General features: G+C 42.5%; 1 protein-coding gene across 2 annotated transcripts; it reads right to left on the bottom strand.

Annotated features, from left to right (window-relative positions):
• Positions 1-1,501: 1,501 nt before the first annotated feature.
• On the bottom strand, positions 1,502-20,385 carry LOC308595619 (uncharacterized protein). 2 transcript variants are annotated; one of them, XR_014012091.1, is made up of 4 exons: positions 20,223-20,385; positions 11,562-11,706; positions 8,369-10,600; positions 1,502-1,655 (listed from the first exon to the last, which is right to left on the bottom strand). XR_014012091.1 is itself a non-coding variant. In XM_081210075.1 (3 exons), exon 3 carries the CDS (start codon positions 10,473-10,475, stop codon positions 8,586-8,588), a length of 1,890 nt encoding a protein of 629 aa, XP_081066201.1. In that variant the 5' UTR covers positions 10,476-10,600; positions 11,562-11,706; positions 20,223-20,385; the 3' UTR covers positions 8,264-8,585. The 2 variants fall into 2 exon arrangements, 1 of the variants encoding a protein (XP_081066201.1); XM_081210075.1 differs by lacking the exon at positions 1,502-1,655 and having other exon boundaries at positions 8,264-10,600.
• Positions 20,386-20,860: the final 475 nt, after the last annotated feature.

The following is a 20,860-nucleotide window of genomic DNA, read 5'->3' as shown; positions in this document are numbered from 1 at the left end:
GCCAGCTTTCCTCTTCCATTTTCCTGAATGCTGAGCAGTGTTGGAGGTGTGGGGAAGCAAAATTCACCCCAGAATTTTTCCGCAGGGTTCCCTCCGCAGCACAGAAGGATGGGGGGAGGGAAGAACACGTACTAATAAACGAACACTCCTATGAATGGAGAAGCAGAAAGTGGAGTCCCCTATAGATCAGTATTGGGACCCATGGGTTTTCAACTTGTTCATAAATGATCTAGAGTTAGGAGTGAGCAGGGAGGGGGCAAAGTTTTCTGGTGGCAGCAAATTGTCCAGGGTTGTTCAAACAAAGAGAGATTGCAAGGAGAACCTAAAAGAGCTCTCCAAACCGGGTGAATGGGCTGAAAATACAGTTCATTGTCAACAAGATTAAAGTGATGCATGTTGGGGGGCAGAGAAACACCCTCTTAATATCATGTGCAGAAACATGGGGTCTGAACTGGGTTTTTCTGTGTGCTCTAGGAGACCAGGGGAAAGGGGAGCTGGTCACAGCAGGAGGGGGGGGGGTCTCCCTGGATGCTTCATCAGCCGGCCTCCTCTGGGTCTCCTGGCCCCCTCCTCTCCTCCCTCTGAGCCTGAACTGCTCTCTGCCCCAGCCTCTTCCTGCTCACCAAACCCTTTTTCCTCCTCAGCTTGCAACACCTCCCCTCCCGTTCTGCTCCATTTTCTCCCTCTTTCTGCTCATTGCCATCCCACCACCAGCCCCCAGGCTCTGAGCCTTCTTCCCTTGGGGGTTCCCCAACTGGTGCCTCACCCCCCCCCCCATCCAGCCAGTCCATGACAGAAACACAGCCATAGCAGTAAAATCAGTATGATAGTAATATACACTCTGGTAGGAATACTCTCTAGCAGCAGGATTGAATAATAACTTCTGGGAATATGGAAAAGTACTATCTTCTCCAAACCCCAGAATAAGTAGGAGCTCTGGGGTTCCCCTATGTGGTTCATGATTGAAGATGGGCCCCCCAGGAGACTTCCCTGGTACCTGCAGCCCCACCTTCCCCATCCTACAAATAGGCTTGGGGGAAAATCTCCCATTCAATTTCAGTATTTCAAGTTTTTTTCAGAATGTGCAGGGAGCAGGGATGAAGTTCTGTTGAATAAGTAGTGTTTTGAAATCATGCAGTGGTGGGGTGACAGAGTTTGGTGCATGCCATCTTGCATGCTTGAGTAGACCAACTCCAGGGCATGAGGCACGTAGCAGCAGGGTAGGGGCCACGTGTAGAGCAAGTCCCACACTGAGGTCAAAAACACACACAGAAGCAGCAGGCAAGACTTCTTCAGTAATAGTTCACTGAGCTTTCAAAGCATACAGTTCTCCCTGGGTCCCCAGTGAGGCACAAAACTTAGCTCCTGAGAGCAAATCCAGTTCCAGCAGTAAAATCATACAGCACACAGGATGTCTAAGTCAGGCACACAGACCGGCAGAAGGGAGCAAGGGAGGAAAGAGGCTGGAAGGACACAGCTGGATGTGTGTGTGTCGCTTTCTTTTGCCTGGGAGGAAAGTCAGCAACTCAGCATCTGCAGGGACGTCATGAAGCAAAGCTTTCTGCCGCTGCTTGCAGACACATCCCAGAAATACACACTGTGATTCACGGTGTATTGCCATATCAGTAGTTCTTCAAATGTTATCACGATGTGGTCTAGAAACTGGTTCCGGCCGCGGACGGCGAGGAAGCGCAGAAAGACACGCTAAAGGCTTTCTGACTAACCCGAAGATTCGGGGGTGTCGCAAGGGCACTGCGCCCCCCAAAAAGCAAAAGCCCAGGGGGGGAACCCCTGGGGGAAGGTTTCCCAGCAGTGTGAGAGCGGCGTTTCGCTTCTGCAGATCCCCCCCCTTCGCGGAGGGGAGATACAGGGCGGGGCCGCAAGCGCAATAAGGGAGAGCTCCGTCTTCGAGTTACGATGCCTCAAGCTTCCACCGAGAAAGGCGACGAACCTCCACAGGATTAAAACGGAATCCCCATCGTGAGTGGACCTAAGATAACATCCAAAACAAGGACTACAGATGGGTGAGTCCGGGTAGCAGTGGATTTTATGTATGGTCCCCACCCGACGGAGAGCGAAAATGGCGCAGGCTTGAGAAATCGCGGGCAGCTAGGAAAGGGGAACAACTCTCACGGCCGAGCTGTGCTTGCACAGAACGAGGAGGGATATCTTTGAACAAGCTAAAGGAACTAAATGAATTCTATATAAAGAAAGGCTCTAGACTGTTTGCCTGAGTTGGATATATTTTTATTAGGAATTTGGTATGGACCCACGTCTGGATCTATGTTTATGTTTGGACTTACACCTGGGAACGTTGTCTAAGTCTTCGTGACTCTTCGTGACTCTTCGTGACTCTTTAATGGCAATTTACCAAACTTATACAGCAGTAAGCGTCACGGGGGAAAGATTCTAAGAGGACAGGAGGAGTATAGAGGGGATAGAGATAAGAAGTCATCATGGTTGCTTTTGAGGACACTTATTACCGAGTGCCTGCAACGATCTTTTATTAAGGACACATGAGACTCTATGAACTTATATAAGAGGATTACGTGAACGACGTCAAAATAGACAATCACCTGCACCAGACTTGCTAAGCCACCCCTCTCCCTGCGGTTGGAATTGATTATTGTTTACTGTTTTTTTGTACATTCCTCCCCCCTTCCCCTCCCCCCCACCAAGGTATCAGTAGATTTGGTTCTCTTACAGTTACAGCCACACCTGCCTGCCTGTTTCCTTTACCCAATTTGCAAATTCCATACAATTAGACCCCGCTGCTCCCCTTCTTCCTGTTCATCCCCTGAATAACCGGACAAGTAGACTGGTAATTAACAGGTTATTTTGGTATCTTTGTTATATGATGTTATGCTTAGTTCCTAACTGTGAATAGGGACCGGAAAATAAGATAAGGACTCTCCTGTTGGGCTTAAAGAGGCGGAAAGAGGCCTCAACATAGTTGGAATTACCAAGTAGGATAATTATTTTAATTTACGGACTGGAACCAATCTTTTTCACCTGGGAATGTGTTAGAATCTCATCCTTAGCCCGGTCTCCCCCCAACGCCATCTAAATTAAGGTTGAGTCTCACAGAGTGGGAATAAGGAGATTGTGAGCCCTTAAAGGGAGAGAACAACCTCTAAAGAACACAACGAGCAACTAGGTTTAAAATGCAAGGGAAGAATGGGAAAAGGGGAGGGGGGACGCCAAGTGAAAGGAAAGTATCCAGACAAGAAGAAATTAAAGATTTGGATTTTCTGTGGTTAAAAATCAAGGAGGAACTTAAACAGAATGAAAATCACATAGAAAATAAATTAGAGGAAATACAGGAGAGGATAGACAAAAGAATAGAGGGAGCAATAGGAGAGCTTGTGAACAAAGTACAAGAGTTAACGGTCAAAGCAAAGACATTTGAGGAAACTAACAAAAGAATTCAAAAAGACATGAGAGAACAGAAAAGGGAGACAGAGAAAATGAAGGAGGAGATGCGAGAGTTGAATAAATCACAGGAGCAGATCTGGGATAATATAGCAATGACCGAGATGCGACAAAGGCAAATGCACTTAAAATTTAGAGGCATAGAAGAAGAAATGAAAGAGAATATTAAAGAAAAAATAATCAAGGAGTTAGCAATTTGGCTGGAGGTGAAAGAAGAGGAGGTTGCATACACGATAGAAAACGCCTTTAGAATTAAAATGAGAACATACCAGAATAAGCCTAAGAAACCTATTGGGGACTGCCTAGTGGTGTTTAACTCAATAGGAATGAGGAATCTGATACTTAAAACGAGCTATCATAAAAAACTAATAATAGGCGGCAGACCAATAATTGTCCTTAAAGAGATCCCGGTCAGACTGTTACGCAAGAGGGAGGGATACAGACAGATAATAGGCATCCTGAGAAGGAACAACATTCAATTTAGATGGGAATTCCCTGAGGGAATTGCTTTTTTCTTCAAGGACAAGAGATTTAAACTGATTAGCCCACTAGAGGTAGAAAAGTTCCTGAGGAGATACGAGAAGGAGCTTAGTAAAAAGGAAGACGGAGTAACAGACAGAAAGGCTGTTGGGGAGGGAGGACGCGAGGGAGGGGGGAGGGCGAGGCTGCGAAGAGGGGAGGGGGAGGGAGAAGGAGAGGTGGAAGAAGAGGAAGGTGCAGCGGAGGAGGAGGAAACAGAGGAGGAGGAAGAAACAAGGAATTGAAAGTCAGATATAAACGTGATATTTAATTTTAACAATGTCTTTAACTTTTCTAACATGGAATGTTAACGGTCTAAACGAGAAATCAAAAAGAAATAAAATAGAGAAAGTTCTGAGAAACAAAAAATGTGACGTGGTTTGCTGCCAAGAGACCCATGTGGCTAAAAAACACAAACATATTTTGATTAATAAAAAGTTGGGAATGGAGTTCATTAACTCGGAGGTTAATAAAAAGAGAGGGTTGGTGATCTACGCCAAAGAGAAACTGGAACCTAAAATAATATGTAAAGATGAGGAGGGGAGGATCTTGGGGATCCAAATTACCCACCAAGGGGAAAGATTTAATGTTGTATCAGTCTATGCCCCCAATACAAACAAAACTGAGTTCTTTAAAAAATTGGAACAAGTACTACTAGAATTAGAAAATCATAAATTAATCTTACTAGGCGATCTGAATGGAGTCCCCGAACCAGGAATAGACAGAAGTGAAAAAAGAAGGAAAGGGAAGCAAGGGAAACTCCCAAAAACTTTTGACGATCTTCAAGAAAATCTAGACCTAATCGACATCTGGAGGTATAAAAACCCAACAGGAAAACAGTTTACGCATTTCTCCGGAGTGCACCAAAGCTGGGGTCGAATAGACCAGATCTGGGTCTCCAGAGAGCTCTCGATAAGATCGCTGAGATGCGAAATAGAGCCCAGAACACTCTCAGACAACAACCCAATCCTCTTGGAAATAAAGTGTGCGCCACTAGGACCATATAGATGGAGAATGAACGACTACGTATTGGAACAGGATGAGGTCATTGGTAGGGCAAAGAACATTCTGAAAGAGTATTTTGACCATAACCTGCATAAAGAAACCAAAATTAATACGGTCTGGGATGCTAGCAAGGCGGTCCTCAGAGGCTTCCTGATTCAACAGAACAAATATAGAAAGAATCTGAGGGAGGCAAAGAAGGAAGAAATAGTTAAGCAATTAAAAGAAGTAGAGGGAAAATTAACAATAAACCCGGGGGATGAGAGGACCGAACAAACACGCAAATTATTACAAACCCAATACTCATCATTGCTGAACCAAGAAATAGAGTGGGGAATAAAAGCGATGAAACAAAAGTATTTTGAGTCGGCAAATAAAACGGGTAAGTTGCTAGCGTGGCAACTGAGAAAAAGGAAAAAACAAAGGGTGATTAATAAAATTAAAATGGAAGATCAAATAATAGAGGACCCCAGTGAGATAAAGGGAAAGTTCCTACAATACTATGAAAGTTTGTACAAAAAGAAGGAGGACGAAGATATAAATGAGATAGAAAGGTACCTGGAAAAGAATGGAGGGGAACAATTGTCAGATGAAGAAAAAGCATTCCTAAATGAATCAATAACTGTGGAAGAGGTCAGGGATGCAATCAAGAAAATGAAACCTGGGAAGGCCCCAGGCCCAGACGGCCTTTCCCAAAAATACTATAAAACTCTGGAGGAACATCTGGCCCCGGTACTTTGTAATGTAATTAACAATATCCTGCAAGGAGGGGAAATGCCTGATTCGTGGAGAGAGGCGTATATCACAGTAATACCTAAAGCAGATTCAGACATACTTAATATAAAAAACTACAGACCAATATCGCTCCTCAATAATGACTATAAGATCTTTGCAGGAATAATGGCGAATAGATTAAAGAAATACTTGAATAGAGCGATCCACAAAGATCAAGCCGGATTCCTGCCTGGTAGGCAGATAAAGGATAATGTAAGACATATAGTCAATATAATTGAATATCTGGATCTCAAAATTGATATTCCTGCTGCCTTAATCTTTATAGATGCCGAAAAGGCCTTCGATAATGTATCCTGGCACTTCCTCATAAAATGTATGGAGAGGGTAGGAATAAGAGGGCCATTCTTAGAAGGCATCAAGGCGATTTACTCAAACCAAAGAGCGAAATTAATTATTAACAGCAACCTGACAAACTCATTCACGATTACAAAAGGTACTAGGCAGGGGTGTCCATTATCACCCCTGCTATTTATCATGGTCCTGGAAGTAATAATGAATAAGATTAGAGAAACATCGGAAATAAGAGGGATTAAGATAGGTAAAAAAGAATATAAAGTAAAGGCTTACGCCGACGACTTAGTAATATCAATAGAAGATCCCTTAAAAGGGATAAACACAGTTATGGATTTAATGGAGGAATTTGGAAGGTTATCCGGCTTTAAACTAAACAAAATTAAAACAAAGATGCTGATAAAGAATGTAGATGAACAATCAAAAAATAAAATCGAGTCCGAATCTGGGATAAAGATATCGAAAAAGGTCAAATATTTGGGTATTTGGGTATCCACAAAAAATATAAACTTGGTGGAGGATAATTATAACAGAATATGGAGAGAGTGCAGAAAAGACCTAGACAGCTGGATCAGATTACACCTCTCATGGGAGGGGAGAATGGCCGCCATTAAAATGAGCATCCTCCCTAAAATGATATTCTTATTCCAAAATATCCCAGTAATCAGGGGTACAACAATGTTTAAGGACTGGCAGAGGACCCTATCCAGATTTATCTGGCAGGGCAAAAGGGCCAGAATTAAATACAAGCTGCTCACTGACAGAAGGGATAGAGGTGGGTTCGCGGCTCCGAATCTGCAACTATACTACGAGGCCTCGTGCCTCTGCTGGGTTAAGGAGTGGATAGTTTTGGATAACACCGATCTACTGGACTTGGAGGGTTTTGATGCTAGGTTTGGGTGGCATGCATACCTATGGCACGATAAGGAGAGAGTACACAAAGGATTCTCCAACCACATCATAAGAGGGGCGTTGCTGGAGGTATGGAATAGATGCAAGAGACTGGTAGAAAAAGACACCCCATGGTGGCTGTCACCCATCGATATTTTAGCAATTAAGAAATCAAACATGGAAGGTAAAAGGTGGACATATGCCGATCTGCTGAGAAAATCTGATAAAGGATGGGAAATTAGACCCTATGAAGAGCTGAAAGATAAATTATCTGGGTGGATACAGTTCCACCAAATTAATTCCCTGTGGAAGGAACATAAAAAAGTTGGAATGAGTAAGAACAAGTCTAGGTTCCAGTTAGAAATAATAGAAGGGAAATCTAAACTCCTAACCAAAATGTACAACCAACTACTAGACTGGGACACCATGGATGAGGAGGTCAAAGAGGTTATGATCAAGTGGGCCATAGACTTAGGATACCCCTTAGATTACGAAAGATGGAAAAAACTATGGAATAAGGATATGAAATTTTCAGCGTGTGTCGGACTCCGAGAAAATATGGAAAAGATGATGTACCAACGGTACATCACCCCAACAAAATTAGCCAAAATGTATAAAACCGGGGATAAGACCTGTTGGAAATGCAAAAAGAAGGAGGGAGATTTTATACATATGTGGTGGACCTGCGAAGAAGTAAGGAAGTTCTGGGGCTCCGTTTACGATGAACTAAAAAAGATTTTAAAATACACCTTCCCAAAAAAGCCTGAGGCATTTCTTTTGGGAATGGTGGGGAATGAGATCAAGAAAGACGATCAAACTCTATTTCAGTATGCAACAGTAGCCGCTAGGATACTGTTGGCTCAGAATTGGAAAATACCCAACATCCCAACAATCAGGGATTGGCAAACCAAGTTAACGGAATATATCGACTTAGCAATGATGACACAGAAGATCAGGCAACAGAAAAACACCAAATTTATTAATGATTGGAATAAAATTTTTTCATACATGGAGGCGATATTAGGGAATACTAAAATCACAGTAGGTATAATATAAAAACCGCGAGGTAGAAAGGACGATTAGCAAAAGACCCTGCCGTATATATTGTTGAGATACAGCTTACGTCGCGGTGGTGGGAAGTCAAATAACGTAAAAGATTTGTATAATAATTCTGTACTTAACCAGTTTGGAATTTGATTTTGGTCTGTATAACTTTCTTATTTTTCTTTTCTTGTTTTGTTTTATTTTTACTGATGATGTACATGTGTTTTTTGGATCTTGGAATAAAATAAAGGTTTTTAAAATTTTTTTAAAAAAGAAAGAAACTGGTATTGGACAAGATATCAATATATCGCCCAGCCCTAATCCTCACTCACCACCAGCAAACCAGATTCATCCTATCTCTCAAAAGGTACTTTACCTGTTAGATTATACTCACATTGTTTGACATTGCCTTCAAAATTTCAGTGCTGTGAAGAAAGAGTGGACACTGAAAGGAAATGTCCCGTTCTCCATACATCTAAATGGGTTCTCCCATGTGAAAGTCCCTGGATGTTCCTTAAAGACTCCATTGTAAATAAAGCACTTTTTGCAATCTTTTCATTTACACTGCTTCTCCTCTTAGAGTTTGTTGATGGTTTGTAGGGTTTCAACTCCTAAGGTTCTTCCTGTGCATGAGTCTGTTGATTTAGAACTTCCACTAGGACTGAACCTGTATCTACTTGCCTGATATTTATAAGGTTTTTCTTTTGTGTGAGTTCATTGACAGAAATCAAGGGTTCCGCTCTGAGTGCAGCTCCTTCCACAGTCCATACATTTAAACAGTTTCTCCCGTGTGTCTGCTGATGTTTTCTAAGGTGTCCATTCTGCCTGAAGCTCTTTCCGCACTCCATGCATTTATATGGTTTCTCCCCTGTGTGAGTCTGTTGATGCATATTGAGGTGTCCACTCTTACTGAAGCTCTTTCCACACTCCATACATTTATATGGTTTCTCCCCTGTATGAGTCCGTTGATGTGTTCTAAGGTATCCATTATCACTAAAGCTCCTTCCACACTCCATACATTTATATGGTTTCTCCCCTGTGTGAGTCCGTTGATGTATATTGAGGTTTCCACTCTGACTGAAGCTCTTTCCACACTCCATGCATTTAAATGGTTTCTCTCCTGTGTGAATCCGCTGGTGTAATTTAAGGTCTCCATTCTGACTGAAGCTCTTTCTGCATTCCATGCATTCAAATGGTTTCTCCCCTGTGTGAGTCCGTTGATGTATATTGAGGTGTCCACTCTGACTGAAGCTCTTTCCACACTCCATGCATTTATATGGTTTCTCTCCTGTGTGAGTCCGCTGATGTGTTCTAAGGCTTCCATTATCACTAAAGCTGTTTCCACACTCCATACATTTATATGGTTTCTCCCCTGTATGAGTCCGTTGATGTATTCTAAGGTTTCCATTTAAACTGAAGCTCTTTCCACACTCCATACATTTATATGGTTTCTCCCCTGTATGAGTCCGTTGATGTGTTCTAAGGTATCCATTCTGACTGAAGCTCTTCCCGCATTCCATGCATTCAAATGGTTTCTCTCCTGTGTGAGTCCGCTGATGTGTTCTAAGGGTTCCATTATCACTAAAGCTCTTTCCACACTCCATACATTCAAGTGGTTTTCCTCCTGTGTGAGTCTGTTGATGCCTATTGAGTTGGCAACTCGTACTGAAGCTCTTTCCACACTCCATACATTTATATGGTTTCTCCCCTGTGTGAATCCGCTGGTGTAATTTAAGTTCTCCATTCTGACTGAAGCTCTTTCTGCATTCCATGCATTCAAATGGTTTCTCCCCTGTGTGAGTCCGTTGATGTATATTGAGGTGTCCACTCTGACTGAAGCTCTTTCCACACTCCATGCATTTAAATGGTTTCTCCCCTGTGTGAATCCGCTGGTGTAATTTAAGGTCTCCATTCTGACTGAAGCTCTTTCTGCATTCCATGCATTCAAATGGTTTCTCCCCTGTGTGAGTCCGTTGATGTATATTGAGGTGTCCATTCTGACTGAAGCTCTTTCCACACTCCATGCATTTAAATGGTTTCTCTCCTGTGTGAGTCCGCTGATGTTTTCTAAGGTTTGCATTAAAACTGAAGCTCTTTCCACACTCCATGCATTTAAAGGGTTTCTCTCCTGTGTGAGTCCGCTGATGTGTTCTAAGGGTTCCATTATCACTAAAGCTCTTTCCACACTCCAAACATTTAAATGGTTTTTCCCCTGTGTGAGTCTGTTGATGTATATTGAGTTGTCCTCTCTGACTGAAGCTTTTTCCATATTCCATACATTTAAATGGCTTCTCCCCTGTGTGAGTCCACTGATGTAAACTTAAATGTCCATTCTGACTGAAGCTCTTTCCACAATCCAAGAATTGGAATCCTTTCTTGCCCATGTGAGTCCACTGATGTGTTCTAAGTTTTTCACTATCAGTGAAACTTTTCTCACTCTCCATTCCTTTAAATGGTTTCTCCCCTTCTTGAGATCGCTGATGTGAGCTATGTGTGCTCATTCAGTGAAGCATATTCCACATTTCACACATTTTAATGTCTATACCTAATGAAATAAAGTGTACCATCCCTCAGAATTCTGAATGTCTTCTCCATCACCTTCTTCAAAGTGGGAGGAAAGGAAATCCTGTTTGGGTTTCAAGGAAGAGAAGAAAGGGGAAGAGAACACAGCAAGCGCCATTAGCACCTTCTCCTATTTCAACATCTCCTACATTCCCCTGCCTTCTACCCATGTTCCCAGTTTTGAGGAAACGAAGATGCAATGTCACCAAATGTTAGTAATGCATAAGCAACCTTTCATAATCCTTAGTCATCGTTAATATAGCAGCATGAACTTGGAATACAGCCTTTTCAAATCAATTGTTTCCTCAAAGGAAAGGCAGCTGCTCTTTGTCTATGATAAGACTGTCTCTTTCTCTGGTTCATCGTTCCTTTGGACATTTCCCATTCTCTGCATCATAATCCTCCATCCACCCCAGTTTCCACCTCTAGATCTTTATGAATCACCTGCACAATCCCATTGGCCTCAGGAGGTCCATATAAACCATTTTGTGAGACTCAGGTCTTCGTCTTTTCCAGGGACTGTGGTCTGGGTCAGTCAGAGAACTAGTGACAAGGCTTGGTGCTTGGCGTCAGCTGAATGGGTGCTCAGGGAAGCTCCTGTTCTTGGAAATGGACCTCAGTCTACAGGCCTCACATTGCATGGAGAGAGCAGGAGAAGCAGAAGGAAAGCAGGTGGCACATGGGAATCCCAGATGGAAACACCCACCCCCATCGCTCCTTATTATAATGATGTGCTGCCTCATCTTGTGCCCGTCTCCTGACACAAGACTATCCTAATCTGACACTGAAAAAGCTGGATATTAAAGGCAAATGGATAACTGTACTTAGCGGGAACTTCATCCTTGAATATGTGGTATTGATTCATTAACAACCTGAAGTTGTGTTATTTCTTGATATATGAATTTATTCCTGATCTGTCTTAAATATCATAATTATAGGATGTCTTGGGGTGTTAGGGGAGCGGTAGTACCTTTGGTAGGGGTAATTTTTCCACCATTGGTCCCCACCCTGCACTCAGCTCTCACCTGTGGCTTCCAGAAGCTGTCAGCATGCAAAATGGGCCGCAATCTCAGGAACGACTTCAACCGGCCGGCTAGACCAGGTGAGGATACCTGATGGGTCTCAAATCCTTGGTGGGTTCGGGAATTCTGCTGCAGGTGAAGGCACACCCTGGTGGATGGAGAGGAGGAGAAAAACAGTGAATCCCACAGTCAAAAAGGCAGATTCTGCCCATGCTGTAGAGGAAAGTGAAGGGCAGATGGGATCGTCAACTGGGGAAGTGAGCCCATTGAGAAGGAAAACTTTGGTCCTAAACCTTCACTGCCTCGATGACTTCTGGGGGCGGTGCGAACGGCAATGGCGGTCTCCTTCCATCTGTGAAGGGGAAGCTCCACAGAAAAGGGTCGTCCGCTATGGCAAAGCGGAGACCCAGGTTGGAAACCCACAGGCAGCGATAGCCTGTGGCCGTGGGACTCGGCGGGCACCATCAGCGCCCCTCGAAATGTTGAAGGGACCTTGTAAGGGGCTCCGGAGCGTGAAAGGGCTGGCGTGGTGCTGTGAGTCGATCGCTCTTTCTGTGGAGTGAAGCCGCAAAGCTGCTGTCGGTGAGCGCTGACCTCTTTTCCTGGGACTATTCGGCTTAAAAACAACTTCCCGTGAGTAGGTGAAGTTTATTGAATTTGGGACAAAAATGACTGAAAATTTGGCACTGAAGCGGGAGATGCAACCAAGAAGTCCGTCTCCCGGCTCTGTTTAAAGATTTTAAGCAAGGATGTTAAACTCTCTAATGCCTTTGAAATCGCGACTTTAGAAGGAACTAATCCGAGCATCAACTAAATTGAGGTGTGGAAGAAAATTTGAATTGCACCTTGTTACTTGTGGATTTTACTTTTTTATTGGTGGATATTTCCTTTTTACCTCTTCTTTTGTGGATTTACAAAAAGCACTGAGAAATCCCGGCAATCGGGCTGCCAGACTATTGGAACTGCTAGGCTGTGGGAATTGTTGCATTGAGCTGCTACACTGGACGGTTACATTGAATTGCTACATTGAACTTGCACTTTTTAGAGACACTGTAAGTACTTTAGGATTAACTCTGCAAAGGTGAAAAGATTTGGAAGATCTTCGGGACTTTGATGCTGTTTGATATTGTTATTAATGTTTAAGGGATTTTTGGAAAGATTGCAACTTTTCTCCTCTAAGATATACTTAATCTCCCTCTAGAGGACTATTGAAAATTTGCAATCACTGGGGGTTTTTTCCATCTTTGGACTTGTGGATTCCCATGGGAATTACAAACCGCGAGACTGACCTTGACGCATAGACAGAAGTGGGATGAGTGGGAAAACAAGATCAGGCAAAGCCAAAACACAACAAACTACTATAACTTCACAGCTGCGAAGATCATCTGTTCCTATTGTCTCTGTGGCACAAGAGGAAGATCCAGAGCAAGCCAGGCTGGAAGGAATGGCCACAGGAGGGGACTTTACTTCAGTGTTAGATAAAATCTTTGCAAAATTGGATGGCCTGAGTAAGCAAGTGACTGAACAATCATCTAAGATTGATCAAAACACGGCTAGTGTTAACAACCTGACTCAACAAGTGAGTTTAAATGCTCAAGCTATCGGGAAACTCCTGGAATCTACCATAGAGAATCGTAAAATAGCTGAGGAGGCTAAACAGAAAGTAGAGGCCGTGCAAGAGGAAATAAAACCCATGCATAAACAGATTGGTGAACACCAGGCATATCTGTCTATGGTAGAGCTAAAAAGTAAGGAAAATAACTTGAGATTGAGGTCAGTTCCAGAACTTGAAAAGGGAGATTTAATCGAATTTTTGACAAAAGAATTTGCAAAATTTTGGCCTTTGGAAGAAGATAAAGATTTTAAAATTGTAAGTGCATTCAGACTTGGAAAGGGAGGGACGAAGGCTAAGTCCAGAGACTGCCTGATCTCCCTCAGGAATAAGGCAGAAAGAGATAAGATATTGAGTGCACATTTTCAAAAGACCCTTGAAATTCAGGATCTTAAAGTGGAAATCTACAAGGACATCCCGAAATACTTATTGGAACTTAGATCTAACTACGGAGACTTGGTGAAACTACTGAGAAGTAATGGAATCATTTTTAGATGGGAGTTCCCACAGGGACTATCCTTTACGTTTAGGGGGAAGAAAGTTAAAATCAAAACAGCTGAAGACAAGGAAAATTTTTTGAGTAACTACGGAGAAGACCTTCAGAAAGGGATTGAAGGTGAAGCAAGAGCCTTAGAACTTGGACCATTAGGTTCTATACCTACACCTTTGGGTTCTGTTGAGCCTGAGAAAGTGATACCACCGCCAAAGGGAGAATAGAACTACTCCAACATGTCTCTGCAACTATTAAGCTGGAATATTCATGGCTTTAACTCCCCAGAGAAAAGGAAGAAGATATTTCACTTATTAAAAAAGGAGCAATTAGACTTAATTTGTCTACAAGAAACGCACGTGATTAGGCTTCATAGGAAAGTTTTAATTAATAAGAGACTGGATCAAGAATTTATCTCATCAGATAGAGTCAAGAAGAGAGGAGTTGTTATTTATGCAAAAGAAAGCCTATCACCAAAATTTCTCTTCAAAGATGAACAAGGAAGAATCCTGGCAATTGAAATTCAAATACAAGGAGAAAAAATTTTGATTTTGGGAATTTATGCACCAAATGAGGGGAAGTTGGAATTTTACAAGAAGTTGCATGAGACATTGCTGGACTATATGGACTACAACAACATCATTATGATGGGTGACATGAATGGGGTGGTATCCACGAATATGGATAAAGTGCAAAGTCAAAGCATAACAAAAGAGGGCAGGCTACCAAAAACCTTTTTTGAACTAACTGACAATATGGACTTGATTGACATCTGGAGAATAAAGAACCCCCTAGGAAGAGAAGGGACATTCTTCTCTGAAGCCAAAATGACATGGACAAGAATCGACCAAATATGGATAACTAGAGGACTGGCACCTAAGATTAGAAAAGTGGAAATCTGCCCAAAAACCTGCTCCGACCATAATGCAGTAAAGATGGAAATGAGATTAACCTCAACTGGTTCCTTCAGATGGAAGATGAATGACACCTTATTAAGAGACCAAGAGATTGTTAAGAAGGCCCAAAAAAACTTACGGGACTATTTCGAACTAAATTTGAAAACTACAGTGGAAAAAAGAATAATCTGGGATGCAAGCAAAGCGGTCATGAGGGGGTTTCTGATACAGCAGAATGCAATAAAAGAGAACCCAAAATGAGGAAAAAGAAAGAATTTTGGAAAAAATAAAAGGAGAGAAAAAATTAAGATCGAAACCAAAGTCACAGGAGATTTTGAGAGAAATTAAATTATATCAAGCACAATATATGAAATTGATAAATCAGGAAGTCAAATGGAAAATTAAACAAATGAGACAAAAGACTTTTGAATCGGCTAATAAGTGTGGGAAACTGCTGGCATGGCAGTTGAAAAAAAAGACAGAAGCTGAATACGGTTACTAATCTTGAGGTTGAAGGGAGAAACATTCAGAATCCTGTGGAGATTAGAAAATGCTTCCAGAGATATTTTAAACAACTTTATACTCAGGGGCCGCAGAAAGAGACTAATATAGACCAATTTTTAAGAACAAATGGATTACAAGAACTATCTAAAGAAAATAAGACAATATTGAATCTTAAGATAACGGAACAGGAGATTGAAGGTGCCATTCAGAACATGCAATTGGGCAAATCTCCAGGGCCGGACGGGTTAACCTCCAAATATTATAAGACTTTGAAAGACTATCTAATTCAACCATTAAAGGAGGTGTGTAATGAGATTATGGATGGGAAGAAGGCACCGGAGTCGTGGAAAGAAGCTTTCATCACCCTTATACCAAAATCGGAAGCTGAAAAGACACAACTTAAGAACTACCGTCCCATTTCCCTTTTAAATGTGGATTACAATTTTTTTGCAGATATTTTAGCTAGCAGATTAAAAAGAGTGTTAAATGAAGTGATACACAAAGATCAGGCAGGCTTTCTCCCAGGCAGACATCTGTCTGATAATACAAGGAACATTATTGATATTCTGGAGCTATTACAAACGAACATCAATACAAGAGCAGTTTTGATTTTTATTGATGTGGAGAAGGCCTTTGACAACATCTCTTGGAATTTTATGAAGAAAAATCTTAAGGGAATGGGAGTGGGACGGGGGTTTGAAAATGGTATAGATGCAATCCATTCAGAACAAAAGGCAAAATTGATAGTTAATAATGTGGTGTCAGAAGAGTTTAAAATTGAAAAAGGTACACGACAGGGTTGCCCTATCTCTCCATTGCTATTCATTTCGGTCCTGGAGGTGCTCTTGAACATGATTAGGAGGGACCGGTTGATTAAAGGAATTCAGGTCGGAGGTAAACAATATAAACTAAAGGCTTTCGCAGATGACTTGGTTTTGACATTACAGGAGCCGGAATCTAGTATGAAAAGAGTTTTAGAACTGATTCAAGAATTTGGTCAGGTGGCAGGATTTAAATTAAATAAGCAGAAAACTAAGGTTTTGGAGAAAAATTTGACAACAATAGAAAAAGAAAGGTTTCAGAAGGAGACAGATTTAAATGTGGTGAAGAAAGTGCAATACCTAGGGATAAATATGACGGCCAAAAATTTGAATCTATTTAAAGATAATTACGAGAAATGTTGGTCAGGGGTTAAAAAAGATTTAGAAATTTGGTCAAAATTGAAGCTTTCCTTGTTGGGTCGAATTGCTGCTATAAAGATGAATGTATTGCCAAAAATGTTATTTTTGTTTCAAACTCTGCAGATTGTTGACAGGATGAACTGTTTCAGGGGGGGGGGGCAGAGGGACATTTCTAAATTTGTCTGGCAGGGCAAAAAGCCCAGAATAAAATTTAAAATACTGACTGATGCTAAAGAAAGAGGGGGGTTTGCTCTGCCAGACATGAAGTTGTACTATGAATCAGCAGCATTTTGCTGGCTGAAAGATTGGCTACTTCTTGAGAACACTGACATTTTGGATTTGGAAGGGTTTAATAATGCGTTTGGGTGGCATGCATATTTGTGGTACGACAAGGTTAAAGCTCATAAAACATTCAAGAACCATATTGTCAGGAAAGCAGTGTTTAATGTCTGGATAAAATATAAAGATCTACTAGAAAACAAGACCCCAAGGTGGCTGTCACCTATGGAAGCTAAGGCTCTGAAAAAACTCACTATGGAGGCCAAATGGCCGAAATATTGGGAGATAGTAGAACAAGATGGAGACATATTGAGATTGCAGAGTTTTGAGAAATTAAAAGATAAAGTGTGAGACTGGCTACATTACTATCAAATTAGAGAAGTTTTTAATATGGACAAGAAAGTAGGCTTCAGGTGGAAAAATCGAAACTAGAAACAGAACTGTTAGAACCTAAAACTAAGGTACTTTCGAGAATGTATAACTTGCTGTTAAAATGGAACACTCAGGATGAAACGGTCAAATCAGCTATGATTAAATGGGCGCAAGACATTGGTCATAATATCATGTTTGCTGACTGGGAACGGTTATGGACCACCGGTGTGAAGTTTACGGCATGTAATGCCTTAAAAGAAAATATTATGAAAATGATATATAGGTGGTACATGGCCCCAGTCAAGCTTGCAAAAGTATATCATTTGCCTGATAATAAATGTTGGAAATGTAAGGAAACTGAGGGAACATTCTTTCACCTTTGGTGGACGTGCCCAAAGGTTAAGGCCTTCTGGGAAATGATCTATAATGAACTAAAAAAGGTATTTAAATATACCTTCCTTAAGAAACCAGAGGCCTTCCTTTTGGGCATTGTCGGCCAAATGGTGCCAAAGAAGGACAGAACTTTCTTTATGTATGCGACAATAGCAGCAAGAATACTCATCGCAAAGTACTGGAAGACACAAGATTTACCCACTCTGGAAGAATGGCAGATGCAGGTGATAGACTACATGGAATTGGCAGAAATGACTGGCAGAATCCGAGACCTGGGAGAAGAGTTAGTGGAAGAGGACTGGAAGAAGTTTAAAGACTACTTGCAAAAACATTGTAAAATGTTGGAATGTTAAAATGTTGGAATGCTAAAATGATGCAAGGTATAAAGACAATGTGGCATCAGTGACATAGGTAAAAGGAGTATGTAACAAATGTTTCAAAAGACAAGGGTGAAAAAACTAGATTACATTGTGTCAAATGTAAACAAAAGGATATAAAGGGAAGAATTGGTGACACAATGAGTTAAAATCTATAATATAGATCAAGATTTGAAAGACGGTAAGATATTTGCTGAACATGGTTGTGTAAAAAGGAACACAAAAAAGGGAGATGTGAGGAAGTCAGGAAGAAGGGTTATGAAAACAACAAGTAAAAAATTGGATTTTTATGTCTTTTTTATGTTTCTTTTTTTTCTTTATTTTCTATCTTTTGATGTTTTTTACTTTTTTTTGTTTTGTTTGAGTGAGATGATGTTGTTTCTTTTTAGGTTTGATTGGAAGGTTTGTTTTACTGTTTAAAATTTCAATAAATATCTTTTTTTTAAAAAAAAAAATAAACCTTCACTGCCTCTTGAGTTATCATCAGGAGAAGTAAAAGCTGTGGAGGAAAACCTACACAAATCCAGAGTGGACTCTCTAAGAGGGTTGGATGGTGCCCTGCACACCTCCTTCCAGCAACTCCTGCAGCCAAGCTGGTGCCAAAAGTACTGCTCTGCTTTCCTTGGGACCATATAAGCCAGGCTGAGAAGGGGGTCTTGTTGTCTAGGCAGCCCTGAACCCCCAAACACACTGTCCAGGCTCACAGTGCTGCTAACACAGCAGTTTCAGACCGAGAAATGAGCTCAGACCTATGTATCAAAGTCTCTCCAATGTGGAACAAGGAAAACAGAAGCGCTATTTACATCATATGTCACTGTACAGGTATTCAAAATATTTGTCTTTTGAAGAAAAGACCACCAATTATCCAATGGCCCCTTCAAAGCTAATGAACATCTGGTGCCTGGAGCTTTTGTGGGCTGCAGGACCAGCTTCTGCCACCATTATCCTTCCAATTGGGATTCAGGCCTCATCATGGGACTGAAATTGCCCTGGTTGCGCTGTTTCCTGGTTCTGATGATCTCCGATGCGCTAGAGTCCGAGGGGAAAGCTCTTTCCTGGTTCTGCTGGATCTCTCAGCGGCTTTGGAGACCTTTGACCATGGTATCCTTCTGGACCCTCTAGGGGAGCTGGGGGCCCTGCTATGCAGTGGTTCCCCTCCTTCCTCCTGCGCAATGTCCAAAAAGTGGTGTTGGGGGATGAGTGTTCTGACCCCTGGGTGCTCACTTGTGGGGTGCCTCAGGGCTCCGTCCTCTCCCCCATGCTTTTTAATGGCTATATGAAGTCGCTGGGAGAGATCATCAGGGGGTTTGCGCTGGGTGTTCCCCAGTATGTGGATGATACCCAGCTCTTCCTCTCTTTTAAATTTGAACCAGTGAAGGTCCTGTGTGAGTGTCTGGAGGCACTTGGAGGATGGATGGCGGCTAACAGATTGAGGTTGAATCTTGACAAGACAGAAATACTGTTCCAGGGGGACAGGGGGCAGGCAGGTGTGGGGGACTCTCTGGTCCTGAATGGGGTAACTGTGGCCCTGAAGGACCAGGTGCACAGCCAGGGCGTCATTTTGGACTCACATTTTGTCCATGGAGGTGCAGGTTAATTCTGTGTCCAGGGCAGCTGTCAGCCAGCTCCATCTGGTACGCAGGATGAGACCCTACCAGCCTGCCGACTATTTCACCAGAGTGGTGCATGCTCTGGTGATCTGCCACTTGGATTATTGCCATGTGATGCATGAGGCTACCTTTGGAGGTGAGCTGGAAACTGCAACTAATCCAGAATGCATTAGCTAGACAACAGAATGGGAGCAGCAGCTGAGACAGCATAACACCAGTCTGAAAGGATCTTCACTGACTCCCAGTACATTTCTGAGAACATTTCACATTGTTGGTGCTGACCTTTAAATTGTTGTGGTTGCATTTTTCAGGCATAGAATCCTGTTATGCCTTCAGTCACAAATTTATTTGCTGAAGGAATTTTTTGCTGTCTCTGAGCGTTTTTTCCTACTCTGCTAATTGTATGTCGGACTTGCTCTGGAAATCATTGTGGAGCAGCATGATCATTGACCTAAAGCCCTAAACAGCCTCGGGTATGTAGACATGAAGGAACGTCTCCACCCCCATCGCTCAGTCTGGACACTGAGGTCTTCCTTTGAGGGTCTTCTGCTGGTCCGTCCCCCCCCCCCCATGAGAAGCGAAGTTACAGGGAAGCAGGCAGAGGGCAAGGAAATGGGCAACTATCTGACATTTAGAAGACAGCTGAAGGCAGCCCTGTATTGGGAGATTTTGAATGTCTGATGTTTTACTGTCTTTTATATGTACTGTAATTTGCCCAGAGTGTCTGGGGAAACCCAGCCAGATAGGCAGCGTGGAAATACTACAATCATTCTTATTATATTGTGATTCTTTTGTAGTTATTTTTGTAGTTATTTTGGAATTCGTTCTGCAATATCAGCTCATGAAATATTGTGAGGGGAGAAAATCACAGGGATGCTATAAACTGTAATCCCACCCACAACTTCTCATTCACATACAGTCTATGAAATTCTGAAGGTCACACACCTCACCTGTGCTAATACTGGCCTGTATAGGCACACCTTGCATGTAGAGCCTCCAGCCACAGGCAATGTATAGCATGAAAATGCGTCCTTTGACTGGGAAGATTCATGCAATGGCTATCATCAGATGCTGAAGGATTGTATCTCAGCTTGTCAATCACTCTGACACTGCCTACAAAGAATAACAGGAACAGAAATGCTTTTGAGGTGCAACTTCTATACCAATCCTGAGAGCCATTCCATGGACTCTGCACCCCTGTTTCTGATGACAGGTGTACATTATCCTCACCCTCAATGAACCAGGCAGTGGAAAAGACAAAGATGGCAGGCTGAGAGAGAGGAAGAGGATTCTAGCTGCTTCCTGGGTGGGATTGCAGAAACAAAGCGCCGCTTCTCAGAAGGCCTTTCCCCCAGTGGTGTAGCGTGGGTTGTCAGCACCCGGGGCAAGGCAAGTAATTTGCGCCCCCTAACCCGTGGATTTGCGCCCCCTAACCCTAACCCCCAGATGTTGTGCCCGGTGCGGCCGGCCCCCCCTGCAGCCCCCACGCTACGCCACTGCTTTCCCCTCCTCTCTTCTCCTCAGGATTTGAACCACCGTGTCTGGGCGGGGCAGGGGCTTATGTGGGCGTGAAGAGGATGGAGCTTGC

This window comes from Podarcis bocagei (genome assembly GCF_964188305.1).
Source record: "Podarcis bocagei genome assembly, chromosome: 10".
NCBI classification, from domain to species: domain Eukaryota; kingdom Metazoa; phylum Chordata; class Lepidosauria; order Squamata; family Lacertidae; genus Podarcis; species Podarcis bocagei.
This window is presented reverse-complemented; position numbering and strand designations above follow the sequence as displayed.

Excerpts from the sequence above, each read along its gene's own strand:
- LOC308595619 (XM_081210075.1), bottom strand. The coding sequence starts at position 10,475 with ATGAGCACACATAGCTCACATCAGCGATCTCAAGAAGGGGAGAAACCA.